Source organism: Grammomys surdaster, unplaced genomic scaffold, assembly GCF_004785775.1.
Source record: "Grammomys surdaster isolate TR1022 unplaced genomic scaffold, NIH_TR_1.0 168, whole genome shotgun sequence".
NCBI lineage: Eukaryota > Metazoa > Chordata > Mammalia > Rodentia > Muridae > Grammomys > Grammomys surdaster.
In genome coordinates, this window is record NW_021604616.1 from 9,451,386 (window position 1) to 9,477,274 (window position 25,889).

The 25,889-nt window shown below is 35.7% G+C and overlaps 1 protein-coding gene across 1 annotated transcript; it reads left to right on the plus strand.

Moving 5' to 3' along the window:
• LOC114620385 (vomeronasal type-2 receptor 116-like) lies at window positions 1-25,547 on the plus strand. Its single transcript, XM_028766472.1, has 6 exons — window positions 1-218; window positions 10,253-10,547; window positions 10,875-11,666; window positions 12,381-12,596; window positions 15,200-15,323; window positions 24,610-25,547. Exons 1-6 carry the CDS (start codon window positions 1-3, stop codon window positions 25,545-25,547), a joined length of 2,583 nt encoding a protein of 860 aa, XP_028622305.1.
• Window positions 25,548-25,889: the final 342 nt, after the last annotated feature.

A 25,889-nucleotide genomic window follows, 5' to 3' on the forward strand; every position in this document is an offset into this window, starting at 1 on the left:
ATGTTCTCCTGGATTTTTATCTTCTGGCTCCTGCAAAATCCAAAATTTGTTTCTGCTATTATGTTTAATATCAGTAGATGTTATTACATAATCACTGAAGAGTTTCACCATGAAAGAGATGTTATGATTGGTGCATTTTTCCCTCTTCATACTTTCTACACTGGGAAGAAAATACCACATTCAACTTTGCCATATGAATATTTAGACAATTACATACAGTGAGTACAGTTATTTAATTTTTTGAGTTCTGAATTCTTATGATTTAGAGGGTATAGTCATTAAAATTTGCTTATTATTTATTTTTATTTTGGCAAATTTACTCAGAATTTTTAATACATTTTTAACAATTTTATTTTGGTATTGAGTTATATTCCTCACTCAGTGGGAAATGAAGTATTAACATTAACTGTATTCATTTTAGTAAATGATTGATAACAATAACATCTTATTTGCCATACTTGTTATGCCCCAATGTCTGAATAGTTTTCATTGTTATGATTTCAAAGAAGGATGATTTATTATATGTCTGATATTGTTCATAGCGTTTTGGAAGTCCTGACTGTGCCTGTGATATTAGATGTTGTTATTGAATGCAATAAGTTCTGAGTGTTTATTGTGATTCTAGAGTGAAGAGGCCATGTGTGTTACATACAGCTGATTCCACAGTTAGCAGTGTCACAGTTAGAAGTCGTGAATAGTTCTGTTCTACTTAGATATAGTATTTATCTCATATTTTACTATAATTGTTTGATAATTTAATTTTTATTCTCAGACAGCTTTCCTGTGTTTACCTATTTACTCCATTGGTTTGCAGTATTTATTCTTCTTTTTATATATGTGTCTAGCATAATATAGTGAGTATGAATGTTTCATCTTGGTGCTTTTTCTTAACTTGAGTTAAATAACTCAGGCTAATGGATAATGTAAGACAAGTATTGATTAGTAAATATTCATGTATGTTTCTTAATAAAGTAAATAAGATGTTTTTATCTAAACCAGGCCTTCCTTTCCCTAGAATATTTTCTTATATCTGTATGGATATAGGCCGTATGCCATGGAAATAGAACAAATGCACTTATATATACCTGAAATACAAGAAGAAATGTGTTGGAAATCAACAAGTAGAAAATGACCAAAAATACCAATGAAAAATTTTATAATCTCTAAAAGTAAATTTGTCAAAATAACTTTAAAAAAATCAAAGAATGTTTGAAGGTAAATTATGCTCTGTATGACAATTCTCTGTGGTTGGAAAAACATTTCAAGGTTTTAAGGCATTACATCAAAGAGAGTGGAAGAAAAAACTTTTTAGATTTAATTAACACTTAATGGTTTATTTCTTTGACAGATATATTTTGAATTTTAAAACATCAATCACGGTTAGATAAAATATCTTATTTGGATAAAAAATTTCATGGTATTTCTACTTTTTTAATAAGTCAAATTTTGACTCAAAGGAAAAAATATTTTCTCACATGCATAATAGATGGAATAACTTTTGTTGTTGGGTGGGGCCTCTTTTACTTCATTATAATTAATGGTCCTTATAAATCCTAATGGATATTTATGTAAACATTCACTGTTGTAAACTTATATTTCAATTTATGGTTTCATTTTATGTGTGAACCTGTGGTGAAATTTTTAACACATGATCATCATGTATCCTGAATGATGGATAAGCACTGAGGACAAAGAGAAGAGTCAGAGGAACTGAACCAAGGACAACATTTTTAGATAGAATACCTTGTAAACAACGAGAAACTAAAAAATTTCCCCTTGCCCCTCTTAGGATCTTTCTGCTTTTCCCACTTTCCTTAGATAACTTTCATTGGAAACATTTGACAACTTAGAAATGAAATCTCTAATTACTTTGCAAAGTGTTCCTTTTTCTTCCTGAGACATTCAACTAGCAGACTGAAAGTTATACCTGTGAAATTCCTACTGAGATAGATCAAAAGCCACATTACTTAATCCCTATTTGCCAGGTTACAGATGTCAATCTTCTAAACTAGAAGATTCTTGCCCTCAGAAAGAGCTAGAAAGCTTTTAGCACTTTTAAAATTTATCACCATCATTTCAGTATAGGTAGAGAGCTAGAATACTCAGAGACCCTAAGAATTTAAAGCCACACTAGGGTCCTACTCTGTGCCCTGTTTGTACTCACTTCAAGCCAAGAAGCTCCTGGCATCTAAATTTGAGCCTGGTAACAGAGATTTTCCTGGAAAATGGAAAGTAAGTCCACAGAGATAGGACTTTCAACTGGGTCTTGCAAAAGCCTCTGGCCATGGACTGCATGTTTAGATGTGTGAGACATGAGAGCTTATATTGCCTACTGCCATCAGTAGAGGCTGATATTGGGTACCATCAATACCTGAATTATGCTGGGAGCCATCAGCTCTGGGTTGAATTGCTTGCTGCCATCAGGCAGTTCTTTCTTCACTTCTGTTGGAAGCTATCATCACCAACCTTAGATCAGGAGCCATCAGCTCTGGGTTGTGTGCATTTTATGTGTATCTCTCAAGATGGGACAAATTGAATCTATTGACAGAAAGTTCTTTAAAGATGTTATGAAGCATACATGTATGACAGGCCTATTGCTGAATTTACGCCTATGGCTGATTTTAGGCCTTCAGTGTGTAAGCAAGGCTGCCCCTGACATCTCCCTTCTCTAAGTATAGAAGGGCTGTGGCAATTCTAAACTTGTGAAGGCGGGGATAGAGGCCTGACCTCCAGTATTTGAAGGGGACCTGGTAATGACTACAGTCCCCCTGTCATTGTCCAGTGAGGCATGAGGGCCATCCCCATGTCTTTTTCCTGGAGAGGGGATACTTTTGACATCAACCCCTATGCAGTCAGGCTTGTCCCTCAGGGAACCCAGATAGATATTTTTATCTTTTATTTATATTCCCTTGCAGTGCTTAGCCTCACAGCCTAAGCAAGAATTCAGATCTCCTGACAGAGGGGGCTCTGGGTGGCCCATCTCTGCTTGGTCTAGGGGAAGAAGTTCCCCCTTTTAGGTTGGGTGGAAATGGGTTTTGGAAACACCCTGTATAAAGTAACAACCTCATCTTGAGTCTCGTGGTCCTCCATAGCTAACTTGGGTCTCAGTGGAAAAACATTGAAACAGATGGCTATAAGCTAATGTAAACAGGCAGCTTTTGTGGAAATTTACAAGCCTGAGTAGCCATAGACCTGGTAAATAGGTAGCCTTGGCAGATAATACCAACTTAGATAAGGACAAGCGAGTCATAGGCAGAGTCATAGTGAATTGTCCCCTGAACCTTCACCCAGCCGATACCCGGTTCTGAAGTTATCTGTATTCCCCCTGAACACCCACACTCCAGTGTCATTCCCTTCCCCACATCCTGTCTTTCTGTGTTTATAACCCCTGTATGAATGAACTACGATTTGAGAAAAAATAAATTAAAAAACAGTTGTAAATAAAAAAAGATGTTATGAAGCATACTCTTTTTAAAAAGGGAATTAAGGCTGGCATTAGCAAGCTGATTGACTTTCTTACGTTTGTACAAATGGTTAGTCCTTGGCTTCCATGAAGGAGAATTGTTATGTTATATATCAATACATGGGAGAAAATAGGGTTAGATATTAAAAACTGGTTTACAGAGAACTGAAGATTAGCCTTTGCTATTTACAGCCTTTGCTATTTGGACTGTGATCAGGAAGGCATTGGCAGATTGCTGGAAAAAAAAAAAACAAAAAAAAAGAAAAAGTAAAAGAAAAAAAGCCATATGTGCTAAGGGGATATTAGATTCACCTCCTTGTGAGGGGAATCCCTTACTATTGTCGCAATCAGGATCTAAGAACAATGTTTATTCCTTGACATAAACATCTGAGAAAAGTAGCTCAGGAGAGGGTAGTAATAAATCAAAAGAAGAAAAATCAACCTCAGAGGAGGAAACTAACTCAGGAAAGAAAGTAACAAAATATGAATATAAGTGCCCTACTCTGAAGCATTTAAATATAAGTAATTTCATAAGATACCCTGAAAAAAAAAGGAAACCAAAGTGGCCTATTGGATCTGCTGCTGTTGTACTCCCAACTCAGCATCAGGGTAAATAATTAGGTTGTTTTCCAGTGAGTATGAAGAATAACAAATAGGATAAGGATCCCTTTTAAGAACCCTTGCCATTTAAATTGCATATGAGACTTCATGATAAATTTGAAATAACCAGTGCCTACCTAACTAAAGATGAAGTTTTACTATGTCTGTATACATATAAGAACTTGGCACGAACAGGGTTATCTAAGATATCTGAAAGAAAAGAGAAGAATGAAAGTGTTAACATATAAAATGTTTATGAGTATAGGGAATGGTTTGAAAGAACAACTCATTGACAAATGAAAAAGGAAATTCTAACAAAAATAGTAACTTGAGCTCTAGAATCATGGAAATGCTTGTGTAATAGAGATACAAATACCTAAAGGCTTGTTAATGTAGTACAGAAACAAGAAAAAATGTTTATGACTCTGTTGCTCAGCTGATAGAAGCTCTGAAGGAAAAGATGTTGTTTTAAATCTGGCCTTTGTGAATGCTGCACCCACTTGTCAATCTTTTCTGAAGACAACTGAAAAATCTGGAAATTAATTTTAAGCATGTGCTGAGGTTGTTACTTCATATTTTCAAGGTGAACTCATTACAAAAATCTCACAAGGCCAGAAGACTACTCAAAATCTTACTAAGGTTTGATTTTTCTGTGAATTGTTCCTTCAAACCATTCCCCATATCCATAAACATTTCACATGTTAATACTTTCCTTCATCTCTATTCTTTCAAACATCTTAGATAACTCTTTCTTTGGTATTTTTTATTGGATATTTTATTTATTTGAATTTCAGATTTTATCCTCTTTTTCTATCTCACCCCCCACCCCATTAAACCCATATCCCATCCACCATCCTCCTTTCTGCTTTTATACCATTTTAATTTCATCAATTATTAAGGTGAGTTCTAGGTTGAGGAACTAGTCATACAGTAGATACAAATAGTCAAGGAACAAACAGTACAATAAACACCAATCATCACAGAACATGCAAGGCACTAAACAGAGTTCCATGATCATGCCCTTGAACACAATGTCTAAGGGCTTATCAGGATGACAAAAATATCTGAGCCTACTTTCCTGTCCTATCCCAAAGTGATTTTCATTTCTTAAGCTTATTTCTTTTTTCTAGCCTAAAATTAGATTCCTGTCTGAAATTACTTCTTTGTTCTAGCCTAGGATTTAGATTCCTGCTTGAAATTACTTTGTTCTAACCTAATGTCAGATTCCTTCTAAGCAGCCCATTTCCTTGCCTTGCCCAAGGTCATTTTCTTGCCAGGAAGCCCAAAAACCACTCCAAATCTCCCAATTTTCTATTGCATATATAAGACTGAGTCTGTCTTAGGTAATTCTGACAACCATGCTTTTCTTACCCATTTTGGAATATGCATTATCAAAAACAGTGCTCTTGTGTCTAAGGTTGGTAAGGCTTTGTGCAGAATCTTACTCGTCCTTGGTTTCCCAGCCTATTAAATTAATAATATTGTCTGAGGGTATATTTTCTGTTTCAAGTCATCCACTTCAGTTGCCAACATGTTGATGTTGTTGAAGACAAGCTTTAACAGGAGAGGCAGTTATAAAAGTAATCTCAGGCTGAAAAGGACTAGCATCATCAAGCAATATGTTCCATTATTGAAGCTTACATTGTATGAATAAAGCAGGAGGTACTATAAATTTCAATGCTCCTGACCCCACTCAGAGAAGAAATCCAACCAGTTGTCCTCTTTGTCTGAAAGGGTACCAGTGGCTTAAGAGTGCTAAACTTGCTTTTATAAAAATGACACTACCTTTTATTATGCTAATGTAATCACTAATAATACAGCAATCTTATTAAACCCTGGAAACTGTGTAAGGAACCTACCTCAGGCCCCTCAAACAGAGGTAATTAAACAACCTACTGCAATCAACCCATTTTTCTTTATGTAGAATTATCCAACAGCTGCAGCAGGCAACCACTGGCAGTACAGGACCGAATCTCCACAAAAATATTTACTGATGACACCTTCTCAATCAGGTTACCTTAATTATTAAGATCTTAAAACAATTTTCATCACACAAGAAATCTTTGCATAACAAATGGAGCTAATGACAATACTTACTGGCTTTTAAGTACTAAGGAAAAACCCCTTTTACAAAAATCTGTGTCACTGATTTATAGCTATTTTACAACTTTAGCCTCCATTATTAAAATTATAAATCTTGCTTCAGTTTTGAAATTATCTTTTCTCTATTGGACATGTTCAAGTTCATTCTATGCTTTTTGGTCCTATGAGTGAAAGTAAGGGTAAATTTAATTCATTGAAAATAAATTGTTGCTTTTATAGGAAGGTGAATTAGCAAAATCTTACAACATCATCAAATCAGCTCTGCACTTAGAGAAACTGCTTCTGATGAAGTTCAATACAATTCTTAACCAAGTTAAATTTGTGTTGCCCAAGTACCTTTCAGGTTGCGTTCACCCTAGAATATTATTTGTCTAGAAGAAATCACATTATTGAAGAAACCTGACTCTTCTTCCAGAAGTTATCAAATGGAAATACTTTTGTGCTTTTAGTAGAAATGGACCCCATAGACTCATGTGTGAATGCCTTACTCATGCTGAGTAGTCTTTTGGAGTAGGTGTGACCTTGCTAGAGTTAGTGTGCCCCCCTATGCAGGGGTGGTCTAGAAATCTAAGAAGTTCAATTTTGCCCAGGGTTTTCAATTCTGCTGCCTGTGGATAAAAATGTAGAACTCTAAGTTCTTTGTGAAAGAGCATTTCCTACTGCACATGGCAATGCTTCCCACCATGATGAAAAGGACAAAGTCTCTGAAATTGTAAGTAAACTGAAGTTAAATGTTTTCCTTTATGAGGCATGTTATGGTCATTGTGTGTCTGAACGTCTACTAAATGCAAGGAAACACGTTTATACTAGAGAAAGGTTAATTGCTGTGATAGGCTTTGCTTTGTATTTGGAGGAATATTGATTTTGGGACTTTTTTTAGGAAAGCAGAGAAATCCTTTTAGTGCTGATTAATGAACCAACTAAAGAAGAATGTGGAAAAAAAAGTGTTACTGAGTATAATTTGAATTCTGCATTCCTGGTACAAGTAGACACAAGGAGAAGAATGTTAGTATGTTTCCTAGAAATTGCACTTGAGATATCTTGGTAAAGAGTGATGCTGCATTTTGACCTTGTTCAAAGAGTGTGCCTGACGTTACAGATTTATTCTATTGGCAAAGAAAATTTCAACACAGTCTTCTTTTGTCAATGGCATAGGGTCATTATTGTTTAATTATATGAAGACATAGAGAAAATTACAAAAAAAATTACTGAAAGACAAAAATACAAAATATATAGATTGAGGACAAAAAGAGTACTAAATCCCACTCTTAAACTATTTGCTGTATTCAGACATATACAGAGATTAAAAGAAAGTCTGATGTTAAATGCAATAAAAGGAGTGAAAAATCTCTGGGCAAAATTCCACCCAGCTATGCTACCAATTTGTGAAAAGTAGTTTAAGGCCACAAGCTTTGTTTACAAATTGTGTTTCAGGATATCCAAAATTAGAATGTAAATGAAAGTAATAAAAACAGAAAACCAGTGCAGATTTAATTTTATGAAGGAGCCATCTTCCAGCCCTAGCATGCAACATAACTTGGCAGGTTCAGCCATGTGGTTCTGACATTAAGAGTCAAGGATTGAAGAAGGTAGTTAGGGCATCTCTCTTTGTGATTGAGGACATCTGTTAAGTCCAGGATTATATCAGTGATGTCTGTAGAAAGAGACTTAGAGGAGCCATTATGTCAAACACCAAAGGAGAATCCTAGATTTTACTGCAATGTTTAAGATGTCATAGGCATGCAATAACTGCCAATAAGCACTGCTAATGGGAATGAAAAAGCCCGAGAGAAAGATGTGGTTTGAAGTCAACAGAATTGAAAGGTATTGGAGATTCAAAGAACATTCTGAAATGTGACATGGAATTGCAGAGTTTGGAACTTGCTCAGGTTGTTTTTCATCTTGCCTTTATCCAATATTTTCTGACTATATTACATTTTTTCTCAAATTTTAAATAGTATTGTAAATTCTGTGCTATTACATTTTGAAAGTATGCGATCTACTTTTTTAATTTTATTTTCAGGAGACTACATTGCACGTATACATTAATTTCAGAAGAGACTTTGAATTTTGAGCTTCAAACAAACTTGAGGCTGTTTTAGAGTATGGGAAATTAAATTGGACTAAGTTCATTTTTCACTAGTATATGGCTAAATCCCTATCATGGTCCAGTAATGACATGTAGTGGTTTGTATAGAAATCATCCCATAAACTATTCTCTTTAGATGTTTTGACCATACTGAGTGACCCTATAAGGATGTTTGTCCTCATTGGAGTAGGCATGGATATCTTATAGGAAGTGTGTCACTCTGGTTGTCAGGTTACACTTCTAAGAATAATAAGTCTAGCTGGTGTGCCCCAGTTCCTACTTTTGCTGACTGTGTATTAAGATGTAAAACATTCAAATACATTTTGAAGACCATTTCTACTTGTATACTGTCATGGTTCCGACCGTGACAATATGACTAAACTCTGAAAATGTAAACTAGCCCCAGTTAAATGTTTTCCTTTATGAGGGTAACAATGCTCATTTTGTATCCTCACAGCAAGGAAACTTTAATTGAGAATAATTCCCTCTTATATAGGGGTTGAACTTTGTGCTGATCTTCACTCTCCTTGCTGGTTTTTTGTTTACTTGAACATTCACAGATCATTACATGTTATTATATTTAGGATAAGATCATAAATATAATTTTCCTCTTGTCTTCAAAATTCACTCTTTCTCTGAGGCTACTGATAACCTTTGGTTCTTAATTTCTTCCCACTGCTTTTTAGCTAAATCTTTAAGCATTGAAAGAGAAGAAAAATATACACTATGAAACCTTAATGCCTTTTGTTGTTGTTGTTCTGTTTTGTGATCAACTCACTTTGACAGAGAAATTAAATGATACTTTTAGTCACTGTGGATTGGGGGCCTTTTGGAGTAAAATATTTGTTCCACAATATTTGTTCAACAGATGAAGAGATGTTTCAAAGAGTAGAGCATGTCATGTGTGAGGAACTGAGTTCACATATTTCAAAAGAATATGGATACATACATGTAATCCTGTGATCATATAGAGGGTAGGAGACAGAAAAAAACATAATCTCACAAGTTTGCTGTGTAGAGATCCAGGCATATGTGATAAAAGAAAGAGAAGGATTCCAGCAGGTAGATATGCTGGTGGAAGACTTTAATCCTAGTAGTCTAGAGAAGGAGACAGGTAGGTACTCCTGAGTTCAAGACCAGCCTGATATACACAACAACTTATAGTCAAGTTATAGACTCTGTGATATTGAGTAAATGAAGCAAGCAACTGAACATTAAATGAATAAAATGCATACTTGCTTAAATAAATACATAAATACACAAACCAAAAAAAAAACTATTTGTAAATATGGTGAATAGCTAGGAATCAATCTTGGGTTGTCTTGGCTCGAATTTATATTTCCTGAACTCCTTACAACTGCATATACTAAGAGAGAAACATACAAACAGTCACATGCATAAATAGCAAATACACATAATGATAAAAATGTAAAGTTCATGGTGATACATTCTTTTTAATCTCATGTAGTAAGATACACAAGTCCTTTTTCCTATGCTTCTTGTATGACACTAGTCACTCCAGGCCACCATATACAAAAAGATTTGTCAGAGAAATACCTTCAATGGCCAAATATGCAAATACATTTATTTTGGAATATTATTTAGTTAACATATTATGTTTAAAAAGTGGTTGAGTTGTTAATAAAATGGTGAAGAGTCATAAATGAAGACCCCAGAAATCCAAAATTCTAGATTCTAACAGATCTGTTATTGGGGTGAAAATGATTCATGGTTTGTAAACTGAATGTGTAAAGAATCCGCATATAGAATATAAATAATATAACCTTTGAGGATCGATAATTGATAAGTAGTAATGGTAAAAGATATTTAATAACCCTAAAACGTTTGCCTACTTTAGTTCATCTATTCACAGTAAACAAATTAAATTACATGTTTTGTATAATCAAAATTTAAGTATAAAATTTACTGTACAAAATAGGAAGATATGCATGGTATACATGATCATCCTCTTGTGTATATCTATGCCACTTACACAGGTATAACTTTAAGAACTACCAGTATATTTTGGCTCTGCGATTTGCCATTGAAGAGATCAACCGGAACCCCAAACTTTTACCCAATATATCTCTTGGATTTGATTTCTACAATGTCAGATTCATTGAGAAGGAAACACTTATTAATACTTGTATGTGGCTTACAGCTCATCTGCAGAGAAAGGTTTTACCTAATTACAATTGCAAAAAGAGAAATTTCACAGCTGCACTCACAGGAACATCATGGATAACATCTGCCCAAATTGGAACATTGCTTCACCTCTTTAAATTTCCACAGGTGAGGAAATTTGGATTGTGGGAACTGAGAGTCAGTTCGTTTGTTCATATTACAGGTTTCTTTAAACTCAAAGAGTGATTGAACAATTATCCAAATATGAAAGCAATACCCAGACAAATGGAGTTCATTCCAGATTTCTATTGCTTGTAAGAAGAAGGTTGGTGTAGTAAATGAAACCAGATAAGCCTATGAAACTTAAAGTCTTGCCAGAAACTTCTGTAAAATGTAGTCAATGGAATGTTCCTTTAAAATGTTCTATCATCTTTTGTCTCAGGAATGAAATTTTTTGATGTTTATATTCTTTCTCTTCTTTCGAATTTGCTTCAGATTACTTTTGGACCTTATGATCCTCTCTTGAGTGACCATGGTCAGTTTTCTTCTCTCTACCAGATGACCCCCAAGGACACATCTCTTTCACTTGCCATTGTTTCTTTGATGGTTCATTTTAAGTGGTCCTGGGTTGGTTTATTTCTCCCAGATGACCACAAAGGAAATAAAGTTCTGTCAGATTTTAGAGAGGAAACAGAGAGAAAAAGAATCTGCATAGCTTTTGTAAAAATGATCCCAGCCACATGGACTTTATATTTTAACAAATTCTGGGAAAATATGGATAAGACAAATGTAATAATTATTTATGGTGACATTGATTCTTTAGAAGTTCTTCTGCGAAATATTGGGCAGAGGTTATTGACATGGAAAGTCTGGATCATGAACATTGAAAATCATATTACTGAAATTAATGATTACTTCATGTTAGACTCATTCCATGGAAGTATAATTTTTAAGCACAATTATAGAGAAAAAAATGATTTTACTAAATTTATTCAAACAGTTAATCCTAATAAATACCCAGAAGACATTTATCTTCCCAAGATATGGTATTTGTTCTTCAAGTGCTCATTTTCTCATATTAATTGTCATGTTTTGGACAACTGTCAAGCCAATGCTTCTTTGGATGTATTACCTAGTCATATATTTGATGTGGCCATGAGTGAAGAGAGCATTAGTATTTACAATGGTGTGTATGCTGTGGCTCACAGCCTCCATGAGATGAGACTTCAGCAACTTCATATGCAATCATTTGGAAATGGAGAAAAGATGGAGTTCTTTCCATGGCAGGTAATAATCTTTCTACTGTATTTTATTGTCAGTACTCAGACATATGACGTTTGTAACAACACTAACTTAGGTATTTCAAAATTCAATTTATGTTGTCCAAAATCATAGAATTATTTGTGTTTCTAACCTTATCTAGAAGTCAAGGTAGGTTCAAGTGTATGATGTAGTGAAATGGCATGTAAAAAACCAAGAGCAAATATGCTTAGTCACAATCTAGGTCATGTCATCAATATCTAGCTATACAATCTTCTCCTGGTAATTGTTGCACTTAAAAAATCAGTACTTTATATATTTTTTACAAGAGAAATTAAAACAGGGACATTTAAGTAAACAATGATGGTTGGTTTATATATAAATGATGCCTTTTAGTTGATTTCTGGACATCAGCATCCTCCTTTTAGATGCTAGAACTCTGAAGATATTCTCAAAGCAAATGAGTCTTGCTAGGTTTCAAAAAGTTGATCTTTTCATAGTTCAGTTGTCATTGATTGGTTACTTGAGCTTGGTTCAAAGTTTTCACTTAAATATCTGAATAATAATTCAGAAGCAGAATGGTATTCTCACATTCAGGGTTTCACTTTCTCATCATTAATAAAATATTCATTAATGTTGATGTTCACAGCTGAAATTAAGAACAATAAGACACATACCAAAATCCACATTTTATTCTACCCCTTCACCATAATGTAATATCAAATTGTATTTCTCTTTCAGCTTAACACTTTCCTTAAGGACATTGAGATGAGAGACAAAAGGAGTTTAGATTGGAGACAAACAATAGATGCAGAATATGACATTCTTAACTACTGGAATTTACCAAAGGGTCTTGGACTGAAAGTGAAAATAGGATCCTTTTCTGCAAATGCTCCCCAGAGTCAACAGTTGTGTTTATCTGAACAGATGATTCAATGGCCAGAAACATTTTCAGAGGTGGGTTACATATTATCTAAATGCTTTGTGCTTGTATTACTATCACAATTATGTTTTCTGATATAATGATGTATAGCTCAAGTTCTATTATACTTCTGGTATCATTAAAGAATTCAACAAAGTAATATTAGTATACTAGCTTTCCATTTTCCTTGATTCAGATCAATGGAAGTATATAGTCTTCAATAAGTTTCCCATTGCTAACTCATATGAAGATTAGGCTTCCTCCATTTGTCAAAAAGTAGGGATGGGACATATGGTAAGATAAAATTTTTTATTTCCAAACAACTCATCTGTTAAATGTGAAAGTGAAAAAAATCTCATTTTAGATTAATATTATGAAACGATATCTAAATTTATTTATTATTGTATGGTTAAAATGTTGGTATCAGACCCTGAACACATTGACATCAATCTAGGCAACCCCCACATTGTTGCCAAGACAACTACCATACATTCCCAGAATCCACCTGGCTACCTCACCTTTACCTGGGAGAGGCTACATCACCACCCATATAAAACAGGTAGAACCCCTTGACCTCTCTTTTTCTTACATCTTCTTCCTCTTCTTCTCCCCTCTCCCATCTTTGCCCTATCTCCTGAATAAACCCCACTTGGAATCCTTTAGTCTGGTGTGGTCTGTTCTAAGTCATACACGGACTTATTTCACAAAAATCCATGATCAAAATGACTTTTAAAAGAAAGAATGTATTTTGCTATATGGCTCCAGAAGTATCATCATTTACCAAGGATAGAAGTATTACAACAAGTGGTCATACTGGCGACAGGCATAGGAAATGGAAAGAAAATATCTATATTTTACATATATTAATCGTAAACAATATTAGAAAACTGGAATGAAGGAAACATTATAATATTTCAATTCCCAACCAATGCATCATAATTTTTTCAGACTATCTGAATCCCTGAAAGTTTAAATAACTTCCCATATTATTTCACAAAAAAGGAAATAAACATTAAAATGCTTTAGCCTATAAGGAATATTTTTCTTTCAAAATAACATAAAATCACTCCATTAGCATCTCTTAATTGTCCTTTCATTCTCAATATGTCCTATCTAATTCAATGTTTAATAATATCTTGAAATAACTGGCAGAAAGTTTGAGTGTGCAGGACATTGTATTTGAAAACACATGATTTTCAAATGTAAGAGGGTGCTGGTGGTATATTGTCCTCTGAAGGCAGGTGGCAATGAATACTGCAGCTCTCCCCTATTTCCTCTACAATTGTCACATTTGTATAATAAATAGTGACATCTAAATTTTAACTGACCCCTTTCCTGTTAGCTAAGTTTATCTATATATTTCTTCCTACAAATGTACATTTATTTGCTTTCATGATAATTATGAATTCTCTCAGATTGACAGTCAAGATTCACAATTAGGATGGAAGTTAAGATGCTCAACACAGGTGTCAGAAACTACAAAGTTAGTGTTAGACTAGATGAACCCCATGGCCTTCTATATCATGTTCCTAATCACCAATATTTCACAAACTTGTCCTAAACTCTTGAAGATTCCAAAATTTTTAACACTATGATAATACTCGGACAAAAATTTAAGCACATTTGCCTTCTCGAAGGCATAACCTTTTATTTCTTCTTTTTTAAATTTATTTTTAAAATTTTTATTGCTTATTTTATTTATTTACATGTTAAATGTTATCCCCTTTAATTGTTTATCTTTTGCAAACTTTCTATCGCAACCCCCTCTCACTGTTTCTATGAGGGTTCTCCCCCCTCGCCCTGCACTCTTGCCACTCTGACCTAGCATTCTCCCATGCTGGACATCACACTTTTATAGGTCCAAGGGCCACCTGTCCTATTGATGCCTGATAAGGCCATCATCTGCCACATATGCAGCTAGAGCCATGGATCCCTCCATATATGTTCTTTGGTTGGTTTTTTAGTCCCTGAGTGCTCTACAGGACCTGGTTAATTGTTCTTCCTATGGGGTTGCAAACCCCTTCAGCTCCTCCTGTCCTTCCCCTAACTCCACCATTGGGGTCCCCATGTTCAGTCAGATGGCTGTCTGTATCTGCTTCTGTATTAGTAAAGCTATGGCAGAGCCTCTCAGTAGACAGCTATATCAGGCTCCTGTCAGCAAAGACTTCTTGGCATCAGCAATAATATCATGGTTTGGTCAATGCATATGGGATAGATCCTTAAGTGGATCAGTTTCTGGATGACATCTCCTTCAGTCTTTGCTCCACTCTTTGTCCTTGTAATCCTTTAGACAGGAGCAATTCTAGGTTAATATTTTTGTGTTGGGTTGGTGGCTCGATCCCTCAACAGAGGCCTGCGCCTAACCTATGGATATGATCTCTACAGATTCTCTCTCTCCCCTTTGCTATTTCAGCTATTGTCATCCCCCTTGGATACTGGGAGTTTGGCTTTGCTGGCATCTGTTAGTTTCTGGTGGCTACACCATGTTCCCCATCCCCCATTACTACAAATAATATTTTAAAAAAACTAGGTATTAATAACAATACTTCATCCTTCAGGGCATAACATTCAAAAACTCTGTTTTATGATTTTTCATAAAACCCTAAGCATTAGATAACATTCTTTTCATTCTTCTCAGATCCCTCAGTCTGTGTGCAGTGAGAGCTGTCGGCCTGGATACAGGAAAGTCGCCCTGGAGGGCAAGGCCATCTGCTGCTACAAGTGCACTCCTTGTGCAGACAATGAAATTTCTAATGAGACAGGTAAATTGAGTTTTATTTCTTATTTCTGCACTACATTCCAAATTGCTAGCAAATGAAAATGATCTGAGTAGAAGTCAGATAAAAATCTTTTTATTCCTTTTGTTAGGAATTTAAATATCATAATTCATCATCATTCTCTTGAAATATCTCAACACAGCCATTAAAATCATACTTGATTTATATCTTTAACGTAGTGCCAATATTGATATTGGAAGATACAATATTTTGCCCTGTACCTCTCAATGTTTTTCATTTCACTGTGCCATTTAGCATGTAATAATAAAGTATCAATGATTGTTTCTCAAAATGTATTTCAGTGATTTTTAAGAACCATATATTGCTCAGATCTATTGCATCTTCATAGGTATTAGTAACAGTTCATTTCTCATATTTAGTTGTTTGATAATTTCATACAATGTGTTTTCATCACTTTCACCACTCAAAGTCTACCTTGATTTATTCCCTTTCCCTAACTTCAAAAATTTGTAATTAAACTAACTAATATATTTCATAATACTCATCTGTACTTATGTGTGTGCATGTTACTTAAGGATTGTTAACCCACCATGTGCTGTACATTGAAAAAGAAAACGGATTCTCCTCCCAGTAGCTATCAACTGCTAATACCTCGAGTGGAGGTGTTTTCATGGCTAACTCCAATATCTATGCTGAATCTTGGTCTGGGATTAGCCCACTTGCATCTATCATATTTTCTCATGTGTTATGAATTTATGAGAACCATTTTTCTGTGTTCAGAAAACAGTGTTGTTTTGTAGTTTTCTTTACAGTGAAGGTCTTGCTAACTTTCTGGCTTCTCTTGGATTAGAGTTTTACAGAACTTTTTATTTTGTGACTCGACCCATTAGGAAAGACTAGTGGTTGTAGTCTTTTAGGGTTAGGTATACAGAGAAGGTCTGGCTTTAGGTTTCAAAAGTCCATGTCACATCTGCTCTCTATTTATACTGCAGTCTTCAAATCAAGATTTAAACATTCAGCTTATGTTCCAGTGTGATCTATCCCTGGCTGCTTTTATGCATCCTGCTATAATAGAAATGAGCAAATATTCTAAATCTATAAGCTCACACCACAGTTAATGATTTTATTAACTTATTTATAATCAGTCATGGTCCACAATCTGTGGTCACCCTCTCACATTTCCTTATTCTAGTCCTTCATCCTCCTATCTTGGCTTGTCTGCTTCTTAAAGTTCATACACTCTAAAAGATTGTATCCTATGTGCTCCTTGCTTTTTGTCTATCAACTTATTAGAGAGTTCATATAATATATGTCCTTTTGGTCTGTGTTATCTCACTCAGGATATTATTTTGTAGTTTTATCTATTTTCCTTAAAAACTCATGATGCCTTTGATCTTAATAACTGAGTAATATTCCATTGTGTAAATGTACCACATTTTCTGTATCCGTTTTTCAGTTGGAGGACATCTGGGTTACTGCCAGCTTATTACTCTTATAAATAAGGCTACTATGAACATAGCAATGTGCCCAGTGGGGCAACTTTTGGGTACATACCCAAACATACTTTAGCTGGCTGTTCAGGTTGATCTATTTCCAATTTTCTGAAGTGCCAGAGTGATTTCAAGATTTGTTGTACCAGTTTGGAATCCCAAATGCAACCAATGAGTGTTCCACTTTCTCCTTTTTTTTTTTGCCAGCGTGTACTCTCAAGTGAGTTTTTTTTTTTTATCTTAGCCATTCTAGTTGGTATAAGGTGGCATCTCAGGGTCATTTTGATTTGCATTTCACTGATCACTAATGAATTTTTTTCTTAACTGTTTTTTAGCCATTAGGGACTCCTCAGTTGTAAATTATCTGGTTTATACTGAGTATTTTGATACACTGGGACATGAATTTTGTGAGAAGGTAATAAATATAAATTTATTTTCAAATTTTTTTTGTTTTTTTGTTTTTATTTATTTACATATTTATTGTACCAAAAGCATTTTCTAGAGAGGAGTTTAATGTTTTATTATTGGCATCTAACCCTTTCAGACACCTGAGGAATAAATATCAGAGTCTTGAAGGGGCTCAAGGTGTCATATCTGACAATCCACTCATTTCATTCCCAGGTTGGGTTATTTGAAACATCACATTTCTTTGATATAGTGTTGACTCTGTCTTAATTTTGATCCTAATTCTTTTTTTTTTGAGTTTTTTTTTTTGAACATGAAACGCTTTTTGATAGCATGTTTTACAAGGGGAGGGGGTAAGAGGGTCCAGGTGGTGGAAAAGTACAAAATCTTCTTGGCCTGTGCCTTGAAACATGTCATGGTCTATATGGTACACTGCCTTGAATTATGATCTACCTGCTGTTCTTCAGAAGATATGGTACACTGCTTGAGTTATGGTCTCCCTGCTATTCTTAAGAAGACATGGTACTCTGATTTGAGTCTATCTGCAGTTGCTAAGCAGGATCTTGCAGTTGCCAAGCTTCAGAGGACATTGTGCAGGTGGGGAAAGGTAGGGGGTAAGGGTAAGGGCGAGGGTCCTGGCTTCTGGCATCTCCCCCTTCTCTGTTTAGTTAGAGAAGGCGTCTTATGTTCAATCCCAACTATGTGAGTTTTGAATTTGGATGTCTAATTATGGGGGGGTCTTAGACAAGTTCACAACCCCAAAACACTGATGTGAGACGAGTCACATCGATGGTCGAAGGCTTTAGGCTGTCGACGATGGGCAACGTCAAGGGACTCTGATGTGGGTGAAAGGAGGGTGAGAGCCCTGTCTTAGGCCATGTAGGCTGCCCCCACTCCCAGCACCACGCACTCCTTTTCGGCTGCATTGGGTGGGCCCCTGGGAAGTGGACCTACAATAATCCCGTCATTGGGCTAACTCACAGCCATCCTAGTCTCTTGTAAATGTTCAAGTTACCAACCATTTGTCAGTTTGGGGTGTAATATTGTCATAAAGGAAGGCTCCCCAATGTTAGCGGCCATATCAAGGGTGGCCTTGGTTTAGGAAAAAGCCAATTTTTGTTGTGGTGATCAAGAGGCCAAGCTCTCTAGCGAGAGAAATGAGGGCAAAGCCAGGCATACCAGGAACCCTTCTGGAGGGTGTGGAAGTCTAGGGGTCGACCGTAGGGGGAGGCAGGGGAGCTGACAGCTGTGTCAGTCTCCTGCGGAGTCACTTCTGGATCCTCTGCAATTTTCAGCTGATGGTAATGAACTTCAACTGCCTTCTTGATGGCAGCATCAACCTGGTTCCGTGGACGACAGGTCACGGGCGATGATCTCTGTCTTGCTCAATCTTGATGTCGTGCGCACATCCTCTCAATGAGGGTCCGTCCGGATGGGTCCGTGCCTCGAGCCCACGTCTGGGTGCCACTTGACCCGACCGTTGGGTCCTGGTTATTCGTGGGGGCGAGGAGGACTGCAACCTGCTATTCTTCAGAAGATATGGTACACTGCTTGAGTTATGGTCTCCCTGCTATTCTTCAGATGATATGGTACACTGCTTTGAGTCTATCTGCAGTTGCCAAGCAGGATCTTGCAGTTGCCCAGCTTCAGGGGACCTTGTGCAGGTGGGAAAAGGTAGGGGGTGAGGGTAAGGGCGAGGCTCCTGGCTTCTGGTCCATCTGGGTTAGAACTTCTAATAGCAGGCATCACGGGTGATTCAATCTTACCTGGGATGCTGCCTGAGTTCAAGCTCCTCGGAGTCCCTGTTTTTCTTGGTTTTCTGCAGTTGGGTAAGGAGCTGCTGCCTGCGACCTGCTCTAGGCTCGGTCCCAAACCGGAAGTCCCCTATTTTCAAATTTTTAAATACAGACTATTAGTAAGTCCAGCACCAATCATTGAATGTGTTTTTTTTTTTCGATTGTATTATTTTGGCTTCTTTGTCAAAGTTACAGTGTCCATATATTTGTGGGCTAATTTCCGGGTCTTCATTTCTATTTCATCGTTTGACCTGTCTATCTCTTTACCAATATAATGTGGTTATTATCACTAGTGCTCTGAAGTACAGCTCAAGGTCAGGTATGATAATTATTCCAAAAGTTCTTTACGTTTTAAGAATCATTTTTACTATCCTGAGCTTTTTGTTTTTCCATATAAAATTTAGAATTGTTTGTTCAATGTCTGTGAAGAATTGTGTTGGAATTTTGATGGAGATTGCACTGAATCTGTTGATTGCTTTTGGTAGGATGGCCATATTTACTATGTTAATCCTACTTATCTTTGAGCATGGGAGATGTCTCCATTTTCTGAGGTTTTCTTCAATTTCTTTCATAAAAGACTTGAAGTTATTGTCATACAAATTTTCCACTTGCTTGGTAAGAGTTACACCAAGATATTTTATACTATTTATGCCTATTTTGAAAGGTGCTGTTTCTCTACCTTTTTCTCATCCTGTTTATCCTTTGTTTAGAAGAAATCTGCTAATCTGTTTGAGGTAATTTATTGAGCCACTTATCTGAAATTAATTATTATCTGTAGAAGGATTTAGTAGATATTGGGAGGTCACTTATATAAACTACCATGTCATCCACAAATACTGATGCCTTGACAATTTCTTTTCAAATTTGTGCTCCTTTAATCTACTGATGTTGTCATATTTCTATATGGAGAGAGTGTGCATCCCTGTCTTGTCCCTTAATTTAGTGGGATTGCTTTAAGTATCTCTTTATTTAATTTGATGCTGGCTGATGGTTAGCCATATATTGCTTTTACTATGTTTACGTAAGGACATTTACTTCCCGATCTCTCAAAAACTTTTAATATGGAGATGTGCTATATTTTATCATATACATTTTCAGCCTCTAATGTGATGATAATGTCATTTTTCATTGAGTTTTTTTAATATAATGTATTTCATTTATGAATTTTTGTATATTGAACAATCTTTTCATGCCCAAAATTCTACAGAGAATTACTACAGCTAATGTAATCATTCAAGAATGGGGTTGAATACAAAATTAAGTCAAATAAGTCAGTACCCTCCTATACATAAGCAATAACATGTCTGAGAAGAAGTTAGGGAAACAATACCATTTACGATAAACAGAAATATCTTCAACATCATGTATCTCTAACCAAGTGAGTGAAAATCAGTATGACACAAATTTTAGGTCCCTGAAAAGAGACACTGTGGAAGATATCAGAAACTGGAAAGATCTAACTTGTTTATGGATCAGTAGAATTAACACAGTGGAAATGGCCATCTAATCAAAAGCAATTCCCAGATTCCACAAAATTCTCATCAAAATTACAACACAATTTTTCACATATTTTGAAACAATTCTCAACTTCATATGTAGGCTACTGATTCTTATGAAGTGTCCACATTCTCTTCTTTTAATACCAATTTTCAATAATAATAACTTTTACTCTCAAAACTTAATTCAAAAGAAATCTGTCAACACACACACACACACACACACACACACACACACACACACACATTACTTTTTGAATGTATCCTGTGTATGCACTATAACAGTCTAGGAACAAATCTGGCCAGTGTCTGTTAATTAATTATATTATACAACAGTATGCAGCACAAAGAAATGCAAAATACTGTGAATTTGAAAATATTGCTGATAGAAAGTTGAACAGTAAGGTAATACTATCTTTTATGTGTTAAAATATCACTACAATATTATTAATTAAATAAAATTGACACTCTGGTTATCAATTATATTTTAAGAAATATAGAATTGTTGTGTAACTCACTGTCTTAGTTAGGGATTTACTTCAGTGAACAAAAACCATGACAAAAGGAACTTCTATAAGGACAATATTTAACTGGGGCTTCTTTTCTAATTCAGAGGTTCAGTCAATCATCATCAAGTTAGGAACATGGCAACATCCAGTCAGGCATAATGCATAAGGAGCTAAGAATTTTCATCTTTTTCTCAAGGCTGCTAGTAAAAGAATGGCTTTGAGGAAGGTAAGGATAAGGTCTTAAAGACCATTCCCACAATGATACATTTGCTTCAATAAGGTCACACCTACACTCTGTGCCCCATAGTCTTGTTTAAATACTTGAGTTTATGGAGGCAATACCTAGGCATAGAATTTTTAAAAAGTATATTTTGTCTGACTTTTAAGATCCACATAGTCTATAACTGTTCCAACAATGACAAAAATGCAAGTTCACAGTGCCTTCTGACATCCATTGAACTCTTTACTAGAATGTCCAAAGCAATACACAAACCAGCTAGGCAAACTTCAAACTCTGGATCTCTATGTCTGATGTCAAAAAAAATCTTAAGATTTCTACTCCTTTTTGATCTTTGTTAAGTGTAACAAACTTCTTTCTCCTGAGTTTATCCCAATCCCTGTTAGCAGCTCTCCTCAGCAGATATCCCATGGCTCTGGAATCTTGAACATTTTGGGGTTTCCAAGGTAACTTCAGCATTATAGCTTCTTGTTCTATGTGTAGGATCCACACATAATTTTTAGGCTTCTCCAAATGCTTGCATTACTTCTCTAGCTCCGCCCTTTGTAACACACTAGGCTCTGCTTGACTCCACTCTGCTGTTGCTGGTGACTTTGGTGATCATCCTATGCTATAGGCATCTCTAGTACATTTGAGTCTTCTACTGTAGCTAGGCTTCACCAATAGCCTTTCATAGGCTCCCTTCATGCTGCTGAGCCTCACCTTATTTGCATGACACCTTCGGTCCTATGCCATCAACTACAACTGAGACTTTTCATTGACCGATGGCATTTTCTGGCTTCTCATTGTGCCAAACCTCTGCTACTCTCTATAACCCCTTCATACTGTTAAAATCAGTACTAACTGGGTGACTGTAAGATCAAGTACAGTTGTAGCCCTTAGTTTAACTTTGGCTATATCTGCAAAACAGCTTCTTTGTACTCTCAGAAAACACTTAGCAGATGATTTCACCTCAGTAATGCTGGTTTATCCATGATTATTGCTAATTTCTTAGATTCAGCTAACCAGTATCAATTTTTCCTGTAGTCTCCTTCTCTTATTGACTTATAAGCCAGAGCCATATCGCCAATGCTGCTGAGTTCGGCTACTTACTGGAGCTGAAATATGCCTCCACCTCATTCTATTGCCTGCTTTTTTTTTTTACAACTCTCTAACTGTATAAGCTTGACTGTCCTGGGACTTGCACTGTAGATTGACCTTGAACTTAAAAATATACATGGCTCTATCTATGAAATGCTGAGATGTAACGCATGTACTATCACACCTGGATTTAATCTTTTCTCTACTTAGAACTTGCTTTGTCACAGGGTGGCATTAAACTCAGACATCTTTGTTACCCGGATTAAAGGAGTGTACCACTATTCATTGGCCTAAGATTTCATGGCTACTGTTCCCCATGATCAGGGTGAAAAGCCTGTGTTTTCCATCCTCACGATCTGAATCACAAATTTACACTCTATTTCTAGATTGTAGTTCATTCAAGATTAAAACACAAAAATTATTCCTTTTTCAACTGCAATTGAAACAATAAGTTTGGTTGGGCTAGATCTTGCCAAAAGGTCACAACTCTCTTAATTCTTTCTATCTTTGTAGATATTTCATTTCCAGGTACCCCTTTATTTTTACTTGAACCATAACCTTTATATTTTTCCTTTTTATGCTTGCTAAGATTGTAGGAAAATGTTCTTCATGAGACTTAACAAGTGATAAAGTCTCTGCTCAGCTTCATGGGGTTCCATGGTCAATTAAGTTAATATAAATCTCTTTATCTTATTCTCAGTTAGACTTTTTAAACAAGGGCAAAGGCAGCCACATGCATCACCATAGTACCACAAGAACAGTCCCATATAAAAGTTCTTTTCTGCACTTACCTCTAGAACTAGGCTTGAACAGTTCAAATCTCACTCAGCAACAAAGGCTTCCCTATTCCTACAGGGATAACCCGTTAAGTCCAACTTAAAGCATTTTACTGCTTTCCCCATCCAAAATCTCAAAATCTATTTTCTTCCAACCAATAACATGGTCAAATCTACCATAGCAATCCCAAACTCGTGGTAATAACTTATGTGTTAGTTAGCATTTTACTGCTGTGAACAAACACTTTGAGAAATTCAACTTTTATAAGGACATTTAATTGGGACTGTATTACAGGTATAAGTTCAGTAAATTATCATCAAGTTGGGAGCATGACATCATCCAGGCAGACATGGCATAGGAGGAGCTGAAAGTTCTACATTTTTAGGTGAAAACTTCTAGAAAAAGAGTGACTTCCAGGCTTGTAGGACGAGGGTGTCAAAGCCCACTCCCACAGTGACATGCTTACTTCAAGAAAACCACATGTCCAAAGAGTCCCACTGTCTGTGTCAAGCATATTCAAAATATAGTACAGAGATAATGTAATTTATTAATCTTTGTCCATCTATTTTATGTTAATGATAATGTGTACAAAAATTTCAAAAGTTCTAGAGCAAAATATTATAATGTTTTTGAAAACGCTCACATCTTCTAAGAATATCCTATTTGAAAATACATGCTTACTATAAAGTTATGAAGATATATTATTGGGTCACTTTTGTGTAGTATCTAATGAAATAGGATCTCTTCCTTAAACTCCAGCAGAGAAGGAAGAGAATTTCAAAACACAAAGAATTTTAGTGAGAAAAGTAAATTTAGGATTCATATATAGGAAAGTATAATGTGAAAATTTTGAAACATTACTTTTTTTACTCTAGATTTCACATGTTTAAATTAAATAGGATATGTGAATTTTGAGTACTTTCAAGGCCACAGTAGGTTTTGGCAATGTAATTTAGTATTCTAACTACTTTCAAAAGAGTTAAAGCATTTTCATTAAAGGTTGTATATATGAAAAAAGAACAGTCATTTACCTAGTACAGTTAAAATTACAACTTAAGGAAGTTACTGGAAGTTGATGGGTACCTGAGAATATGCAGTATTATCCTTAACAAATGTTGAGCTTGAAAGTCTGCACATGTTTTCCCACTGAAGCCATTCTGAGTTATACACACACTTGTTCTACTGTATGGACTAACTGGTTATTAAAATGTAATGGTAGATATAGAGAGCACATTGAGTTGTAAGTAAAAAAAAAAAGGGGAAGGGAAGAAGTGTGATGGTACTAGTTACATAATGATAGGATCAAATCCTATTGTGAAAATAAATATGAAAATAATATATAAGGAACAAATTTAGTATATAAATCTAAACTTATGCACACTAGTGTACTAATTACTTTGCCCCTGACAAAACAAAGTACAGTGACATCTGTGACAGTCCCTGTAGTTAGAAATGTCTGAAAATAAAAGGAATCAAAGTTGGCTGGACTCCTGATATTATAACTTATATTTCTGACTAGATGCAGACCAGTGTGTGAAGTGTCCAGAGAGTCACTATGCAAACACCGAGAAGAACAACTGCTACCAAAAATCTGTGAGCTTTCTGGCCTATGAAGACCCCTTGGGGATGGCTCTTGCCAGCATAGGTTTGTGCTTCTCTGCACTCACTGCCTTTGTTATAGGCATCTTTGTGAAACACAGAGACACTCCTATTGTCAAGGCCAATAATAGAGCTCTGAGTTACATTTTGCTCATCACACTCACCTTTTGTTTCCTATGTTCTTTGAACTTCATTGGTCAGCCCAACACTGCTGCCTGCATCCTTCAGCAAACCACCTTTGCAGTTGCATTCACTATGGCACTTGCCACTGTGTTGGCCAAAGCTATTACTGTGGTCCTTGCCTTTAAAGTCAGTTTTCCAGGAAGAATGGTAAAATGGCTAATGATATCAAGGGGTCCAAACTACATCATTCCTATCTGCACCCTGATCCAGCTTCTTCTTTGTGGAATATGGATGGCAACTTCTCCACCATTCGTTGACCAAGATGCTCGTATTGAACCTGGACACATCATCATTTTATGCAACAAGGGCTCAGCTGTTGCCTTCCACTCTGTCCTGGGATACCTCTGTTTCTTGGCCCTTGGGAGTTATACTATGGCTTTCTTATCTAGAAATTTACCTGATACATTTAATGAATCCAAATTTCTGTCATTCAGTATGCTGGTGTTCTTCTGTGTCTGGGTAACCTTTCTTCCTGTCTATCACAGCACTAAAGGGAAGGTCATGGTGGCCATGGAAGTGTTCTCTATCTTGGCTTCCAGCACAGCACTCCTTGGCTTCATATTTGGTCCCAAGTGTTACATCATCTTATTGAGACCAAAGAAGAATTCATTTAATCATATTAAGAAAATAACACATTGTAGAAGTAAGAATTCTCCTAATATACAGTTGAAATGATAAATTTAGCTTTTATGTTAACAACTTCATAAAAGGGATCATTCATATATCATTTTAAAATATACAATGAAAGAATGAATGTAATTTTATCTGGTTTTATTCTTTATCCAACTATATTATAGTATTACAGTATGAAGGCAATTCATTTTCCCTGTTTGAAAACCACATTTGCTCTGGTGATTCACCTTCTCTGAGTCTAAGAACATATGTCTCCATTACTAGGTCATGTAAATTGTGTGTATCTTTCCTTGATACAAAATCTTCCATATCATTTATTGTTTTATTTTTTTTGAACTTCATTATTATTCTTCATTCTTCCTGAAATAGAAAAAAAATTTAGTT

Bases quoted from the DNA above. Each gene is read 5' to 3' on its own strand.
- LOC114620385 (XM_028766472.1), top strand. From the start codon at position 1: ATGTTCTCCTGGATTTTTATCTTCTGGCTCCTGCAAAATCCAAAATTT. The intron at 11,667-12,380 runs GTAATAATCTTT...TTTCTCTTTCAG, and splicing joins TGGAGTTCTTTCCATGGCAG to CTTAACACTTTCCTTAAGGA. The intron at 15,324-24,609 runs GTAAATTGAGTT...ATTTCTGACTAG, and splicing joins TGAAATTTCTAATGAGACAG to ATGCAGACCAGTGTGTGAAG.